Genomic DNA, 14,189 nt, shown 5'->3' with positions numbered 1-14,189 from the left:
CTTACGAACAAAAAAGACGTTCAATCTCTGTCTGTTCAGTCGAATTAGCCGAGTCAATATGTGTAGAAACAGTTCGATGTCACCCCTCCTGAACGTCGCAATACGAATTTGATGCAACCGATTAACGTAGATCGTTCCAAATCGATACATCGTTTGCAGACGTCTTCTTTTTACGAATTTCGAAGCAGAATCGATAACGAGAATCGTGACTTTATCCGTCCACGCGAAAGAACGAGTTTCGTTCGATGTTTCGTCATTATGGCACACGATGGATCGACGTCGATATGGACTACTCATAGAAAATTAGGACAATATGATTTTTGAATGAATTACGATTAGAACATTAGAGAAAAATCTGTGTGTTGGATTTATACGTGTTTTCATTAAAGAGTCATAGAACGAGAGTACAACAGCGAAGTTTGAACCTTCGATTTAATGGAGAATAGAGTTACATTATTATTATTATTATTATTATTATTAATGTTATTATTATCATTATTATTATTATTATTATTTATTATTGTTATTGTTATTGTTATCGTTATTATAATTGTGACATTAGTGTAGGAGTAATTTATATTCAAATTTTAACTACAGACAATACTTTTATGTACTTATATACCAGACAAGAGGATGTTCACGCAGCTCTCAATCATCTCTTTGTGTCTTTCTCTTTATTTTCCAGAACGATAACGATCTTATCGATAACGATAATGCTGGGCAAAGTCCTGCAGCCCAGGCGGTAGTACTTACTTTTTCTCTTACTTAATATCATCTTAATACGGTTTCTTTCGTTTCGTTTTTTCTTTGTACATTCACGTTTCTTTTACCTCTACATTGTTTTACACGTACCCCACGTCCACTGCGAAGGATCATCGAACATATTTTCAGATCTCGATTAAATATCGTTTTCGTCCAGACGACAGAAGAAAAATTCGACTCGAGCCGCGCGAATCCTTCGCAGCGAACGATTCATTTTATTCTGTACATAAATACATTCATTTTATATTTAACTAATCCCTAACCCATGCAGAGACACAGTAGCCTGTCGTGTACATAAAGTAACTAAAGCTTAACTAAATCTTTACCTTGAACCGTTTGCCTAATTATCATCAATTATCATCGTATTCGTTCAAACGTAGAATCGGCAGTTGTATCTCTGCTAAAGTTTTAATCTTGTACGTTTATTTTCTATGCATCGATACACCGCACACAAAAATCCACCGACACTCGTTACACTACTACATTTTCGTTCGAGTTACGTTCCGTTCACATCCGTAGATCTATATTCTTTCCTTCACTGTTTCCACTATCACCGAATCACAAACCAAAGAACGACGACGCAACAGCGGCTGCCGCGTTGCGATAGAAAATCTTCTAGGTTGCGTTTCCTTCGAATATTTATATAAAAGAAAACACTATCGTATTCGAATTAATTCGAATCGTAACGGTGATAATTATTAGTCCGTAAACGATTGAAATCTGCTGAAAAATATCGCTTCGAGATTAACGGACACTCGTCTTCGTTAATATTTACCAATCGTTTTTATCAATTCTAAATGAACAAATTTAAAAATAATAAATGAGAGAAAGCGAGTCAGCCGCAATTGCGATCAGAACGGAACCACTATCACACTTGAACTTTTCTTCTTTCTTAGGCACTTGATATATTAGCGAAAGTACGAACTAGAGCATCCGTCGGGTTCACACGATCTATAGAACTTTTAGAAACTTTAGTCTTTCCTTTAAAAGAATTTCCTTTCTAACAGCACGTTTCCTCTTCAGATAATAAGCAACTAGTCTAGGATAATACTTGAACTATTAGTTGAGTAGCGCGTTCGATTTTATACATCGTCGAGGACGAACCCAAGGATCACTCGTAAACATTTGAAAATTGCATAATCGGAGAATTATCTCGCGGAAAGCAAGTCGATGCATAAAATCGGAACGCTCTAAATTTTTTTAGTCGTCGCGTCGGTATCGCGTGGGTGTCGCTGGCACGTGCACCCACGCGTAATCGGCTCTTTGCCCCCTCGAGAACACGATATAGCTGTGTGCAAGTAAGTTACCTAGTACATCGAACCTCGTAGAACGAAATTAGTTCGAAAAAAGAACACAAATTGGAGAAACTTGATCCTCGAATATAGCTCGCCTTTTGCCTCGACTATCATTCCATTAGTCACGATTTAGCGATCACCGATTTCCGATTGATTCTTCTCTTACGATTAGACCAATAGTCACCCGAATCCGTGTCTGTTTCGTCCACATAGCGTCCGACATAGTCGATCTTAGATCTAGCATTAGAAATTTAGTTTTCCGATCCCTTGAGACCGATCGTTTCCGTTACCAAATTCTGCTGCAACCGTCTGTCTTTCTTACCTTATTTCTTTTTTCTTTTCACTTCTGTTCCTTTGTTCTTTTTGTATCGTACAACAGCTCTTGATATTACCGTAGTTGGATCGAGGAACTCACTTCTGATTCGACGATACTTTGCAAGCTGCGAAGATGCTTTCACCAAAGGAAATACATTATTCTCGACGTGCGTTCCTCGACTTAGAGATATTCAGCGTTCTTGCTAGTTGGTCTGAATTAGTTTCTTTTCTCTCTCTTTTTTTTTTCTACATTTCGTAATTTGTCTGCGACACTTTCCGAAGACCTTCCGTCACCACGTAGCTTAGAAACTGTACTAGTCTAGAAAGTTTTGATCGAGTACCGTTTCTGTAGACTCGTTGCCTGATTAGAATAGTTCTCTTTCGCGATGGCTTAGCGTCTCGCAAAGAGTAAAGTTAGTAAAAAAAGATGTCGATTTCGATTAGGTCGATCGAAGGCGGTAGCTCTATATATGTATGAAAATCGTTGATACGTTCGATGCTAAAGGGTTTTGTTTGAAAATACCCTTGACCTTTTATTATTTTTTTTTTTTTTTTTGGTCAAAAAAGTTCACAATCGTATTCGACCGATATCACGCCTATAATTTTCGTAGGCATAGAGCTACCAGCCTTTACGAACTCGATCAAACTCGACGCCCAATTGCTACCGACTTTCCTCCTTTCGGACACTCGGTTTCCTCTCTAAGAACTACATCCGGTTACACGTCGCGACACGCAGACAACAACACGACAAACAACGATTACCACCACGAATCAAGTAGCTAGAATTCTACCAGTCGTTTTTCGGAAGATTCAGCGACGTCGATTTTTCTCGATACAAACGATGCTGTGAACAACCAAATGTTTATGCCCGCCGGCGAAAATTATTCGCTGCACGACGAACCGGGACGTTTAGCGTATCCGAGGGTAACGAGTCGATGTGAATAATTTGCGTCGTCGTGCCAGGAAAGAAGGGGCTTCCGCCAGGAAGCCTTTTCATCCGCACTCAGAGTAATTAGTCGTAGACGACGTGCTTGCGAACAATTTGCAAGTTCGTTCGTGTAGTCGAAACTATAGAGTTGAAAGTTGAAAGTAATCGATGGTAGATGAATCGTAGCCAATCGTGGCGTACTTTAAGCATGTCGATGAACCGAGTAAAAACGTACATTTCGTCCACTTACATATATATATACATACGTATGTATGTATAGATAGATACCTGTACATGTGTGTGTATATACGATATACAGAATTGTTAGCTCCCCAAGTAGCTCCCCGTCACAGTTGTTCGTTGTGATTGGCTTGAGTACTATGTTTGTCCACGACTTGTTCGCATATGTGTATTAATACCTTTAACGAAACGTCCGTGAATCGTCGGTGTTTTTTGACCGACGCGAAGGAAGCGATCGATATCGATTCGATGGAATTAGATCGATCTGAAACTCGGACACCGACGGTTCGCGCTACTTTGTTGCATGATTACTAACGTTTGCATTCCCACAGTGGCATAAACGTGACAAGTAAATAAATGTCTCTAATTGCATATGATAACCTTATGCTCGTCCATAAAACACTCGACAAACTAATATTATTATAATTAACATTCGTAACGTAAGATATAGTTTGGTTATGTTTTGACAAACATATACAGGCTTTGCCAGAGTGTGATCCACCGTCGCAAAAGAATGAATTCGCAAACTTTTTCACTTTTATTACGTCTTTTCTACAATTCTATATCAACGCACACGCAAAATTCGTAACGTGCATTGTCGCGACAGAATGGCAACGCGTTCGTTTAGCGACACTTTCAAGTGCACCATCACGATATACTCTTTCTTATATAGCATGGCCTCTTTTTTTATCAGAAGAATTTCTCTCTCCCTCCCCTTCTCTTTCTCTCTCTCTCTCTCTTTCTCTCTACTTCTACTCAATCTATCCATCTATCTACCTACCTATCTGTCTCTTGCAACCGATTCGTTCTCTTCGATTCCCTTCGAATCTTTGCATACGTACGCAAAAATGTATAAAGGTAAAAGAAAGAAACAAGACACCTGAAAGCCTGTATGTGCCTGTACATATTGTACGATAATACGGGTGGCTCGGGGATCGAACGACCATCCGAGCGTCGGCGTCGATCGACGAGAAACAAAACACACAATACCGTAGAAAAACGTATCGACCAGCTCTGATAGTTGGTGTGGTTTCGCACCTTCTCGACTTTAGCAATCGGCCTTCCTCAACTGCATACTGGACGTGACAGCGGTTAATCACACGGGAAATAGCCACGGGACCGGAAGTAGGGCGAACAGCCTCGAGCCGGTGGTACGTCCGTTGGACTCGAAGATCGATCAACACAAGGAGTTCAGGGAGGAAGACGATGCGGCCCTCGGGGTCCTCGCAGCCAGCGAGCACAGACGTCACCGTAGCATCAGGTATCGTCTTCCGCCTGTTTCTTTTTCCATTTTTCATTTCTCGCGTTTACCATTCGCTGCGTTGAAACAACGTACGCGAGAGTTGTTAAAATCGTCTCGTTTCTATTGATACGACACGAGTAGCTAATTAAGTCTAAGACGGATGGAGATGCCGCTAATCGACGATCGTTATGCTTTCAGAAATAAAAAGGTGAACTGGAAGATGTCCCACCAGTACGATATACTAGGCAGCAGCGGAGAGAGTAGCCAGGGAGGGGGTGGGTCTGGGGTTGTACCCGTAGTTAATGACGAGGATCGCGCCCCCGAGCTAGAGCCATTGCTGGCTGAGGTGCCCTCCCAGCAGGATCAAAACTACTACTACTACCACCATCACCATCACGACCAATACTACGATACCGACAAAGATCTATACTATGACCGTCACCACCACCACTACCACCACCATCACCATCACCACCATCATCATGCTCACCGACCACCCTCGTACTATCAACACCAGAATACCTACGCACCTCGCTCCTCGATCCGTTACCACAAGGTCTCTCGGCTCGATTCAATTAAACAAACAATCCTATCGCGATTTCGATAGCTCTAACCTCGATCGGTCGCGATTTACAACGAAACGAGTTGCCTAGAAAATTACCCTAGCTACGATTCAGCTAGGCCGGTCTAGCTCGCGAGGTGAACGTTTCGACTCCATCGACGGAGTCGTACGATATCGATCACCTCGAGACGCGCGTCTGGATCGCGGTAGATCGAGGATAATCGCTTCGATCGGGACGCATAGATACGCTCAGAGCCGAATTAAGTCATGCCCTTTACCAAAGTATCGGTACCCTGAGTTATTCGTTTCAAACTCATCGACATTGGTGTATATGGTTAAGTTTGAAGTATAGATGTTGATCGTTGCAATTCATTTTTTTTTTTTTTTTACAGAAGCGTACTTTTCCACTATCGACGTACACTTGTATTATTGAAAATTCAATTTCCTCGACAAATTCGATACGAAGGCTATATGCAGATATAGATATAAATATAAATAGATATATAGATATAGAAAGAGTCAATCTTTCCTCCCCTCGGAAATATTGCCGGAGATCTCGCGTTAATTGTAGTCTGCGAGCCTAGAAAATCTTAATTCGGCTCTGGATACAGTCCGTGCTTAACAACCGTTCGCGATACGGATCTTTCTACGTAGAATCTGAATGCGACGATACGCTTTCTTTAGACTTAGTTCGATCGTTAGAATAGGGCTCTGTGCGTCGCGATTAGTTCCGACGGAGATGAAGCTTGCGATAAACCAGAGAAATTCCTAATAGACGGAGTCGAGAACACCTTTAGATTCGGTAACATTTTCTTTCCAACGACACTAGACTAGGGTAGATCTAGATGTATAGATTCGAGTTACCGACAGATTAGAGAAGACATCGTTCGTTTCGCGGCCGGTTGATCGGGATCTCACAATCAGACGAGAAACGAGAAGCATTGCGCGCGATGCTGTAAATCGGCAACTGTCGAGATCGATTCGCGGTTCGTTCTCCTTCATCTATAAACCGCGTTCGTGACCGAGAATATGTAAACATATTTTCAGTCGTGTTTACGAATTTACCGCGATTCGATCTTGAACGCCAACTAGAGAAGGATCCAACCTGCTCCCTTGCGACATCAACGTGTAGTTTACTGGATAGAGAAGTACACGGAAGACGAGTCACGAGAAACAGAACGTGCAAGTACCTCTGTTATCGTATCTCTCTCTTGTTGTCTTGCAATGTTAATTATACGCGTGCAACGACCGTTTTATACGTTAAAACGCGTTAAAATTGAAGGGGGATGGGTTGGTACCTCTTCCTGTGAATGGTAGCATCTTTGTAAATACAACGATTAGAACCGATCATCGCGTGAAGCGAGCAGCCACTTAGATGACTCCTACATCCACATCATTACCTGGATACAAGATTTTTAGTGACCGTTCGATATCGGTACTAGAGAAACCCCCACCCTTGTCCCTAGCTGCTTTCAACCTTGAGATTATTCTCGAGAGCAACGAAGCATTCGCGCCGTAGCGATTCGGCGAGTGCCTCGTTCTCCGTTTTGTCTCGTTGTTTGTCGTAATTTCATGTATGTCCGCGGTTCGGTAAGTAAGAGTCACCTTTGGAACAAGTCTCGACTCAAAGGTAGTGGACACGTTTGTTTCTCTTTTATCTCTCACCCAATCATCCCGAACGAGACTACTAAGCAAAAGCATGCGCATGCCCGAGGAAATTCTTTTGAACTGCATGTATCTTCTACACGCGCGCACATGTGCCTGTATATCGACTACTCTGCTCCATTTCGTTGATTGTTCTTCTCATCTTCGAGATCGTCTACCGTTTATCGAAACAAGAACAATAGCATGGTCTATGACGAGCCTCGGCGCGAGTTTTCAATCGGCAACAAATTCACAGATTCTTATTTTCTTTCGTTAACGTTGAAATGGATCGAAATGAAATATTTTGTTCCGAGTGGAAAAAGAAATCGCAAGAAATTGTTCGTATGCCGGCGTCTGAAGTTTCGAGGCCGAAGGCTCGCGCAGGGGTTGTTCGTTTCGGAGGCAAAAGGCGTCTCGAGTCGAGAAAGATATTCGTTCGAGGCGCGAATCGTTAGTAACGAAGGCAAAGGACCGGCGACACCCCGACTCTCCTTAAATTCCTGATTCGCTCGCGACCTCGGTACAATTCCCTAACCGACGAGTCTGTTCGTTTAGATGGACCCTCAGGACGTCGTAGTTAGCGACTCGCGAGCCGGTAGTCTCGAGAGTCTCACCCACGCAGGCGAGAGACTTCATCCACCTGCTCATCCAGCCAGACATCCATCGCGTTCACCGAGTTTGAGGTAACGATCGAACCGCGCAGCTGTTTCAAGGTTTGCTCGTTAAATATTGGCTTGTACTACAATTATTTGCAATCGGAGCCATTCGATGGAAATTTCTTCGTATTTAATCCTTGATTACTTGATATGTTGTACGAGTACTCGCCGCTGTACGATACGGCGTTTTACGTGTAACGGTAAATGCCTACGTTTCTCGATACAACGTATAACGTATCGTCCGAAACGAGGAATTACAGAGGAGGTTCTCGGCACCAATCGTCTCGGATTCTCGGACCTCCCAGGACGTAGCACGCAGAGACGATCGAAACTCTTATCTAAATCCAAATTTCGCATCGAATTTGAACAAATCGAAATCGTACAGAAGCCACAACTTCCGAGTGGTCGCCTACGAATATCGTAGTATCGAGAGTATTTCCAATGCATGCGATTATTTACGTTTAAGTGTTTGTAACTTTATTGTATGTTTTTTATTATTATATTTTATTATATTTTGTATCCTTGCGCTTTATTATGTTTTTTATTATCGTTGTTTAACGTGCTTTGTATCAACTAATTGTTATACATTTGTTGTGTTGTCGTAGTTTATTATGTTTCGTATTATTATATTTTAACTTGTATGTATATTATAGTTTATTGTATATTTTGCGTTGGATCGATGTACGTCGTTAAATATATCGTTGTAAATAAACCATTTGACGTAAAATAATGTACTCGTTTTGGAGGTACTACAGGTGATTTCTTTCATTTTTTTTAACTATTTAACTTGAAAGTCTACGCGAGTCACTCGATATGTCGTTCCTTATTCTTTAGTTCCTTAGTTTCGTTTTTGTTTCTTATCCGTTTTTTATTCCGTACCAATATAGAAACTATGTGTAAACTCTATTCGTAGCACTGGTTACGTTATCATCATCCCCAGTTCTATTTCGAAACCTACGATCCGTTGCATGAGAACAAGGTGGGGATTATTCGATTTCGCGAATTGTTTTCATCGAGAAATTGATCGCTGGAACGTGCAACGGGAAAGCTAGGAGGTTAAATAGTTATGGTACAAGCCAAGAGAAGAAATAGAAGAGAGAAAAGGCGACGAAAGGGAAGAAAGAGGGGAAGGATGCTAGCCAGTGGAGTGTTGGTTTGTTTACAGGAGGCACTCACCAGTCGTGCACGGATCGCAATCACCGAGGCGAGCTAGGTACGATCATCACGGTCATTATTACCACGACGGACCAGGGTTTAGCGACACGGTTAGCAACGTCGTCGAGATTCAGAGACACACGCATCATCCCCATTCGTCACAGTACAATCATCGGCACAGGATGCGAGGTACAAGACAGCAATGATAATATCGGCGAAGAAAACACGGTGCAACGATAAGTCCTTTTTGACGAAATCTTCGCTACGAATCTCTTTCGAGCGACAGATATGTTGGTCGCGTTGTCGAAATCGAGTTTTCCTCCCTTCGGGAAAAATGGCTCTCTCCCCTGTCCTTTCGTTCCCCTAACTCTCTCAAACTCCGCATAGAGAACGAGAGATTCGTAGTTAGGATTTACGAAAATATGAATGTCGCTATAAATGGTTTACTCGCAAGAGGCAAAAGCTCTGTGTCACTCGATGTAATATGTTTCTTCGTTTTGTTCTGTTATGCGCCTACAAAGACTATTACGACCACTGCGACTATTACGACGATGGTAATTTCTTTCGCAACTCCGTTTGATTCTCCCTGTTCCGAAGCAATTTTATTATCAACCTTGAGTCTACGATCGTTTGGCTTTCACCGTTATATATCGTGTTCTTTACCTTTTTTTCCCTACACATTCGGAAACATGGCAAACCGACACAAATTAGTTTGTTAGTTGAAGCAACATCGAACACAACAGACACCGTAACGGCGAACGACTATTCGTTTCGATAGGATATTTCGTTAATCACGGAGCACCGCAAATCACGAGTGAAAATACCGAGAATCTCGAGGATCGGTTAGTTGAATTAAAAGAGTTGGATCGTTTGCCTCTTGACTATCCCGTGAATGTTTTTCAAAAACCAAGTCGCTCGAGGCTCCGCAACGATGCTTATTTTTATTTTTTTTTTTGTATTTTTTTTTCTTTTTCAAACCTTTCTATAATCTGTACGAGATCTATCGCGCACGGGATAGATGGACACGCTTACGATATCGAGCACTCTCGCACACTCGGAACACGCACACTACCCTTGACCCGAATGCATACCTGTGAGACCCGCAAAGAGACGAGTAGTCCATCCCTCGAATAAGTAGTAGTCGAAACTTCAGTTCCGCTCCCCGAACTCGATCGAGCCTAATTGTTCGTAACTATTGCACGTCAACCCCGTAGAATTGGCTTGAAACTGTTTCCCGACGAAAGTCTCGTATCTCTAGAACAGTGGCATGCGGCTAGTCAAATGCACCGGTTTTAAATCGACCATAACTATTAGACCTGTTAGAGCAGACTCTGGTAACAAAAAAAGTAGAAGGGCAGAGAAAATGATAGAAACCCTCTGGAGATTGATCTGTATCTTGGCATGTCAATGTTAAAATAACACTCGTCGTCCCCGTATCATCCTCTCGAACGTATCGAATCGGATCGGTTAAACCTATAACCGCTATCCCAAGGATTCGAGTACGATCGATCTAGCTATATCCGCGTAACTTTCAACGACGTCGATAGAGCGTTTTCATCGTTGAAAGAATTCCTTGAATCGATCGGCGTACGGTACCACGGAAATACAGAGAAGTTGGCCAGAAATGCCTTTCGATACGATGTTGGAGAATTTCGTAAAGAACGAAGATTTCTTGGTCACGTAGGAAAAGTACGAGGTTCGCGTTACGTGGGAAGATTTTTGTTAGCTTTCTCACGTTTCCGTGGGCCGTGCGACGCGACGTTCCACCCCGTAGGATAGAGTTAGAATAGTTGCCGAATAACGGGTGAGCAAACGACCCCAACTCTGTAACAAGAATTTTCGTCAGGTCCGTGGAGCGCGTCGACGAGCCCTGCGAGAACACCGAGCCCCATTCATCAGATGGATCGAGGTCGTCATTACGGAACGACCAGATTGGAGCAGCGCTCGAGGAGTCCGAGCCCGATAGGGGGTCGTCAGCCGGGTCACACCCAGCAGCATTATTATCGACATCATCCCCATCAGCACAGCTACCCGGTATTGGTGACGAGGAGAGGTCAAGGGCGACGGCTGCCGCCAACACCGAACAAGCCATCGACTTTGCAGCTCAAGCCAGCCAACATCAACTTCCCCAAGTTGAACGCTTCGCCGACTCACGGGCCTCACGTGCCCGGCGCCCACGTACCGATTCCTAGCGGTATGCAGCATCCAGCTCCGGGTCACGTGCCGGGAATGCAACCGGCCCACTGTCCGCTGAGCTTCGAACAGGCTGTGGCGATGGGTCGCGGGGGTCGTTTGTTGCCCAGCCCTGTGCCGAACGGCTACAAGCCACAGCCGCAGGCCAAGCAGAGGACACCCAGGTGAACATCTCTTAATCTTACCTGCGCCTGCGCTCGCAACAGAATCAGCTGCTCGCTCGAGGCCGACGAGGTGCTATCTCCACCATTCCGTTTGGCTAACCCCTTTACTTTATCGTTACCGTTGTTAAATCTTATGTTCAGAATCGTTGCTAGTGGTATCGGCAGAGAAACCTACGATACAACCCCTATCGAGTCTTGAACAAGCTTCTTCCCTTCGAGGAGACTCGTCCACGAATATTCATCAAACATAATTAACGATCGTCCTTTTTCCATAGGTCGAGACACTCGGACAGCGACGACGAAGACTGGTGCTAGCCAAAGTGGGACCCTGGACGGTGGTCCGGTGACGTGGACGCCCCCAGGCGTCTTTGGGTTTGCGCGTGAATCGCATCGATCGAACCACGAATTCGGGAGCGGTGAAATTCGATCGACGGTCCCAGCCAAGAGGAGTCTCGGGTGTCGAGATCGGTTACGGTTCTCCGTGAAAAGGAGACACGAACGAGAAAAAGTGGCGTATTAGGACGACACCACGATTCGGAGACACCGAACGATCGAGATTCGTGCTGGGACAGGGATCGACGGCAGGTTCGAGACGACTCGTTTCGAGCCACCAGGACAACGATTCCCAAGAAACGCGGAAAGAGTTGAAAGAAGCTACGCGACTGAAACGAGAGCAACATCGGACGGATCGTTACAGGGAAAATAAAACAGGACATACACACATGGATACACGGATACGCAAACACGCGAGCACACGCGCGCACACATATTACACACAGACCCACAGACACACATACAAGTATAACGAATAATCATCTAGGCGACATCGAAGCAGATTGTGTGCCGCGAACACGGACGATCGTCGATTGAAAGATTAACAAACGAGCGATCCAGGCGAAAGTCCCACTGTCGAGTCGGACTCGTAATTGCCTGAACGCTCACAGGAACTTTATCTATTTTCACGTGAAACTTTCTTTCGTCTCGAACTTTGTAAACCTTCCTTTGCTGTGCTTTTTAATCGACGGACCGAGCCGAGGAGGATCCACTTTTTATACGATTAATATCGAGGGAAGCGCTCTTGGAACGATCGAAGCCTCCGCCTCGGATCCCTTTTCGCGCGAAACCACCAACTTTGTTATCACCTATCGCGTCGAAAGACCCTGCGACACCGTCTCTTCTTGATTTCTTTCGGAATTGCGTCTGCCCGAACGATTCGTCGGAGAGACGCGACAGACGGGACTGATCAGCGTAAAACGAAATCCTCTCCGGCGAATCCCGAATTGCAGAAAACGACCCGTTCGACGCGCTCGTAGACGATACCGCGTCGACGTTCGCACAGAGTTCGTTCGTCGATAACGTTAACGAATCCGTGCAAAGGACGCATCGACGAATCGAGCGGGCTACGAGAGATAAAAAAAAGAACACGCGAAACGTTTTTCTCCTCGGATGATTTCACGGGAACCGTGACTACGGACACCCTCGAATTCGCATTTGTGAATCCCTGGGCTACGACGTGTGTATATATGTGAACGTTTATACGCATGGAGCGCGGTCACGTGTTCAGCGGGTCGTTTTCGATCGAAAATACCGTATACCGATAGACCTATTTCGTTTCGTGCAATTTCCTACTCGTCCGAAGGTTCGTCGTTCTATTCGAGGCGCAACGAAACGCGAATCGTTCCCGTTACTTGCTCGCGTGATTCGAGTTTCCTTCGCTCGGAACAAAAATCTGAATAGTCTATTTAAATCCATCGGTTTGGAAAACTGGATAATCGAGCAACGAAACGAAATAGAGCCGTAATACGTAGAGCGTATACGATATACATGCGCGTATTTTATTCGGAACGAGCCTCGGAACGCGTGGAAAAAGTTTGGTTTCGACGTCGCGTCGTACGCATACTACGAACGAGCCCTTTTTTCCAAATCAAGGATTCGGAGTACTCGTAGCGGGACCTCGCGGACTTTGACTCGTAGAGCCCGAAGAGGTCCGTGTACATACGCTCGTTCGCAACCGTATCGGAGAACGAAAGAGAGAGGGTAATCGAGAAATCGACCGGTCGCTTCGCAAAGGGAAGGCTAACCGTGAAAATCGTAACCGAAGCTGCGAGCCTTCCGATATTTTTCCGCGCTCTGAACGATACATCGAACTAACTACGTAGGATTTTTACTAAACCGATTCTCTTGTATCGTAAAAAATGTATTCGTTGCTCGCGACTACTGGCTGTTTTATCGCGGTCCCTTTGACGATGACCCTTTGAACGTTTAAACCGGAAGTAATAGGCGTGCAAAGGACACGCGTACCCGAACGAGTCGGTGAACGATATTTTGTTCGCGAATCAAAGAAAAAAGGTTAAAGGAGCATCGAGAGGAACGATCGTCGGTGTCGTTGTTTCGTATTCTCGCTGTTGGTGCCAACGAGAAATCGAGGGATGTTCGAGAAGAGACGAAATCGACGTGTTCGAGGAACAGTGGCAAGTGGGTGCCGAGTGCATCGCGCGACTGTCGACGAAGAAACGGAAATGGAACGGCGAAAAGGACCGGAGGTGTACGCTTTTGTAAAGATGACGAGCGAAACGAAGAAAGAAAGCAAGTCGAAGAAGGAGACTCACCGAGCACTTGTAAATTATCTCATAATTTTCAACTCAAAATTTACCATCGCTGCTACTACCACCGGTACTATCGACATCTACGAAAGAGGAAGAACTATTCGACTACTAATTATTACCGCTACTACTAATAACTACGGCTACTATTATTAATTACTAAATACTACCACTATTATCGCTATTACTATTATTACTACAATTTACTATCACTACTTATTACCGCCATCGATACTACCGCTACACTACTATTACTAATATTTATTACCGCAACTACTACTAGCATCGTAACTACTATTACCACCACCAAAAACAACACCACGAACACCACCTCTACTATCGCTGCTGCTGCTACTACTGTTACTACTATTACTACTACTATTACTACTACTACTACTACTACTACTACTACTACTACTACTACTACTA

At 44.2% G+C, this 14,189-nt stretch overlaps 1 protein-coding gene across 5 annotated transcripts in view; it reads left to right on the top strand.

The window, feature by feature from the left end:
- LOC128881017 (voltage-dependent calcium channel type A subunit alpha-1) overlaps window positions 1-14,076 on the top strand; it is a 91,160-nt gene extending 77,084 nt beyond the window's left edge. For 4 of the 5 annotated variants that reach the window (XM_054131657.1, XM_054131656.1, XM_054131655.1 and 1 more), the window contains 8 exons: window positions 686-742; window positions 4,593-4,801; window positions 4,982-5,339; window positions 7,545-7,672; window positions 8,811-8,989; window positions 9,322-9,354; window positions 10,635-11,157; window positions 11,433-14,076. In XM_054131657.1, the coding sequence (XP_053987632.1) occupies window positions 686-742; window positions 4,593-4,801; window positions 4,982-5,339; window positions 7,545-7,672; window positions 8,811-8,989; window positions 9,322-9,354; window positions 10,635-11,157; window positions 11,433-11,472 (1,527 nt within the window). In that variant the 3' untranslated portion in view covers window positions 11,473-14,076. The remainder of the gene's footprint in view (window positions 1-685; window positions 743-4,592; window positions 4,802-4,981; window positions 5,340-7,544; window positions 7,673-8,810; window positions 8,990-9,321; window positions 9,355-10,634; window positions 11,158-11,432) is intronic. The other variant, XM_054131659.1, reaches the window with a different exon arrangement.
- Window positions 14,077-14,189: the final 113 nt, after the last annotated feature.

This window comes from Hylaeus volcanicus, chromosome 8 (assembly GCF_026283585.1).
Source record: "Hylaeus volcanicus isolate JK05 chromosome 8, UHH_iyHylVolc1.0_haploid, whole genome shotgun sequence".
NCBI classification, from domain to species: Eukaryota; Metazoa; Arthropoda; class Insecta; order Hymenoptera; family Colletidae; genus Hylaeus; species Hylaeus volcanicus.
This window is presented reverse-complemented; position numbering and strand designations above follow the sequence as displayed.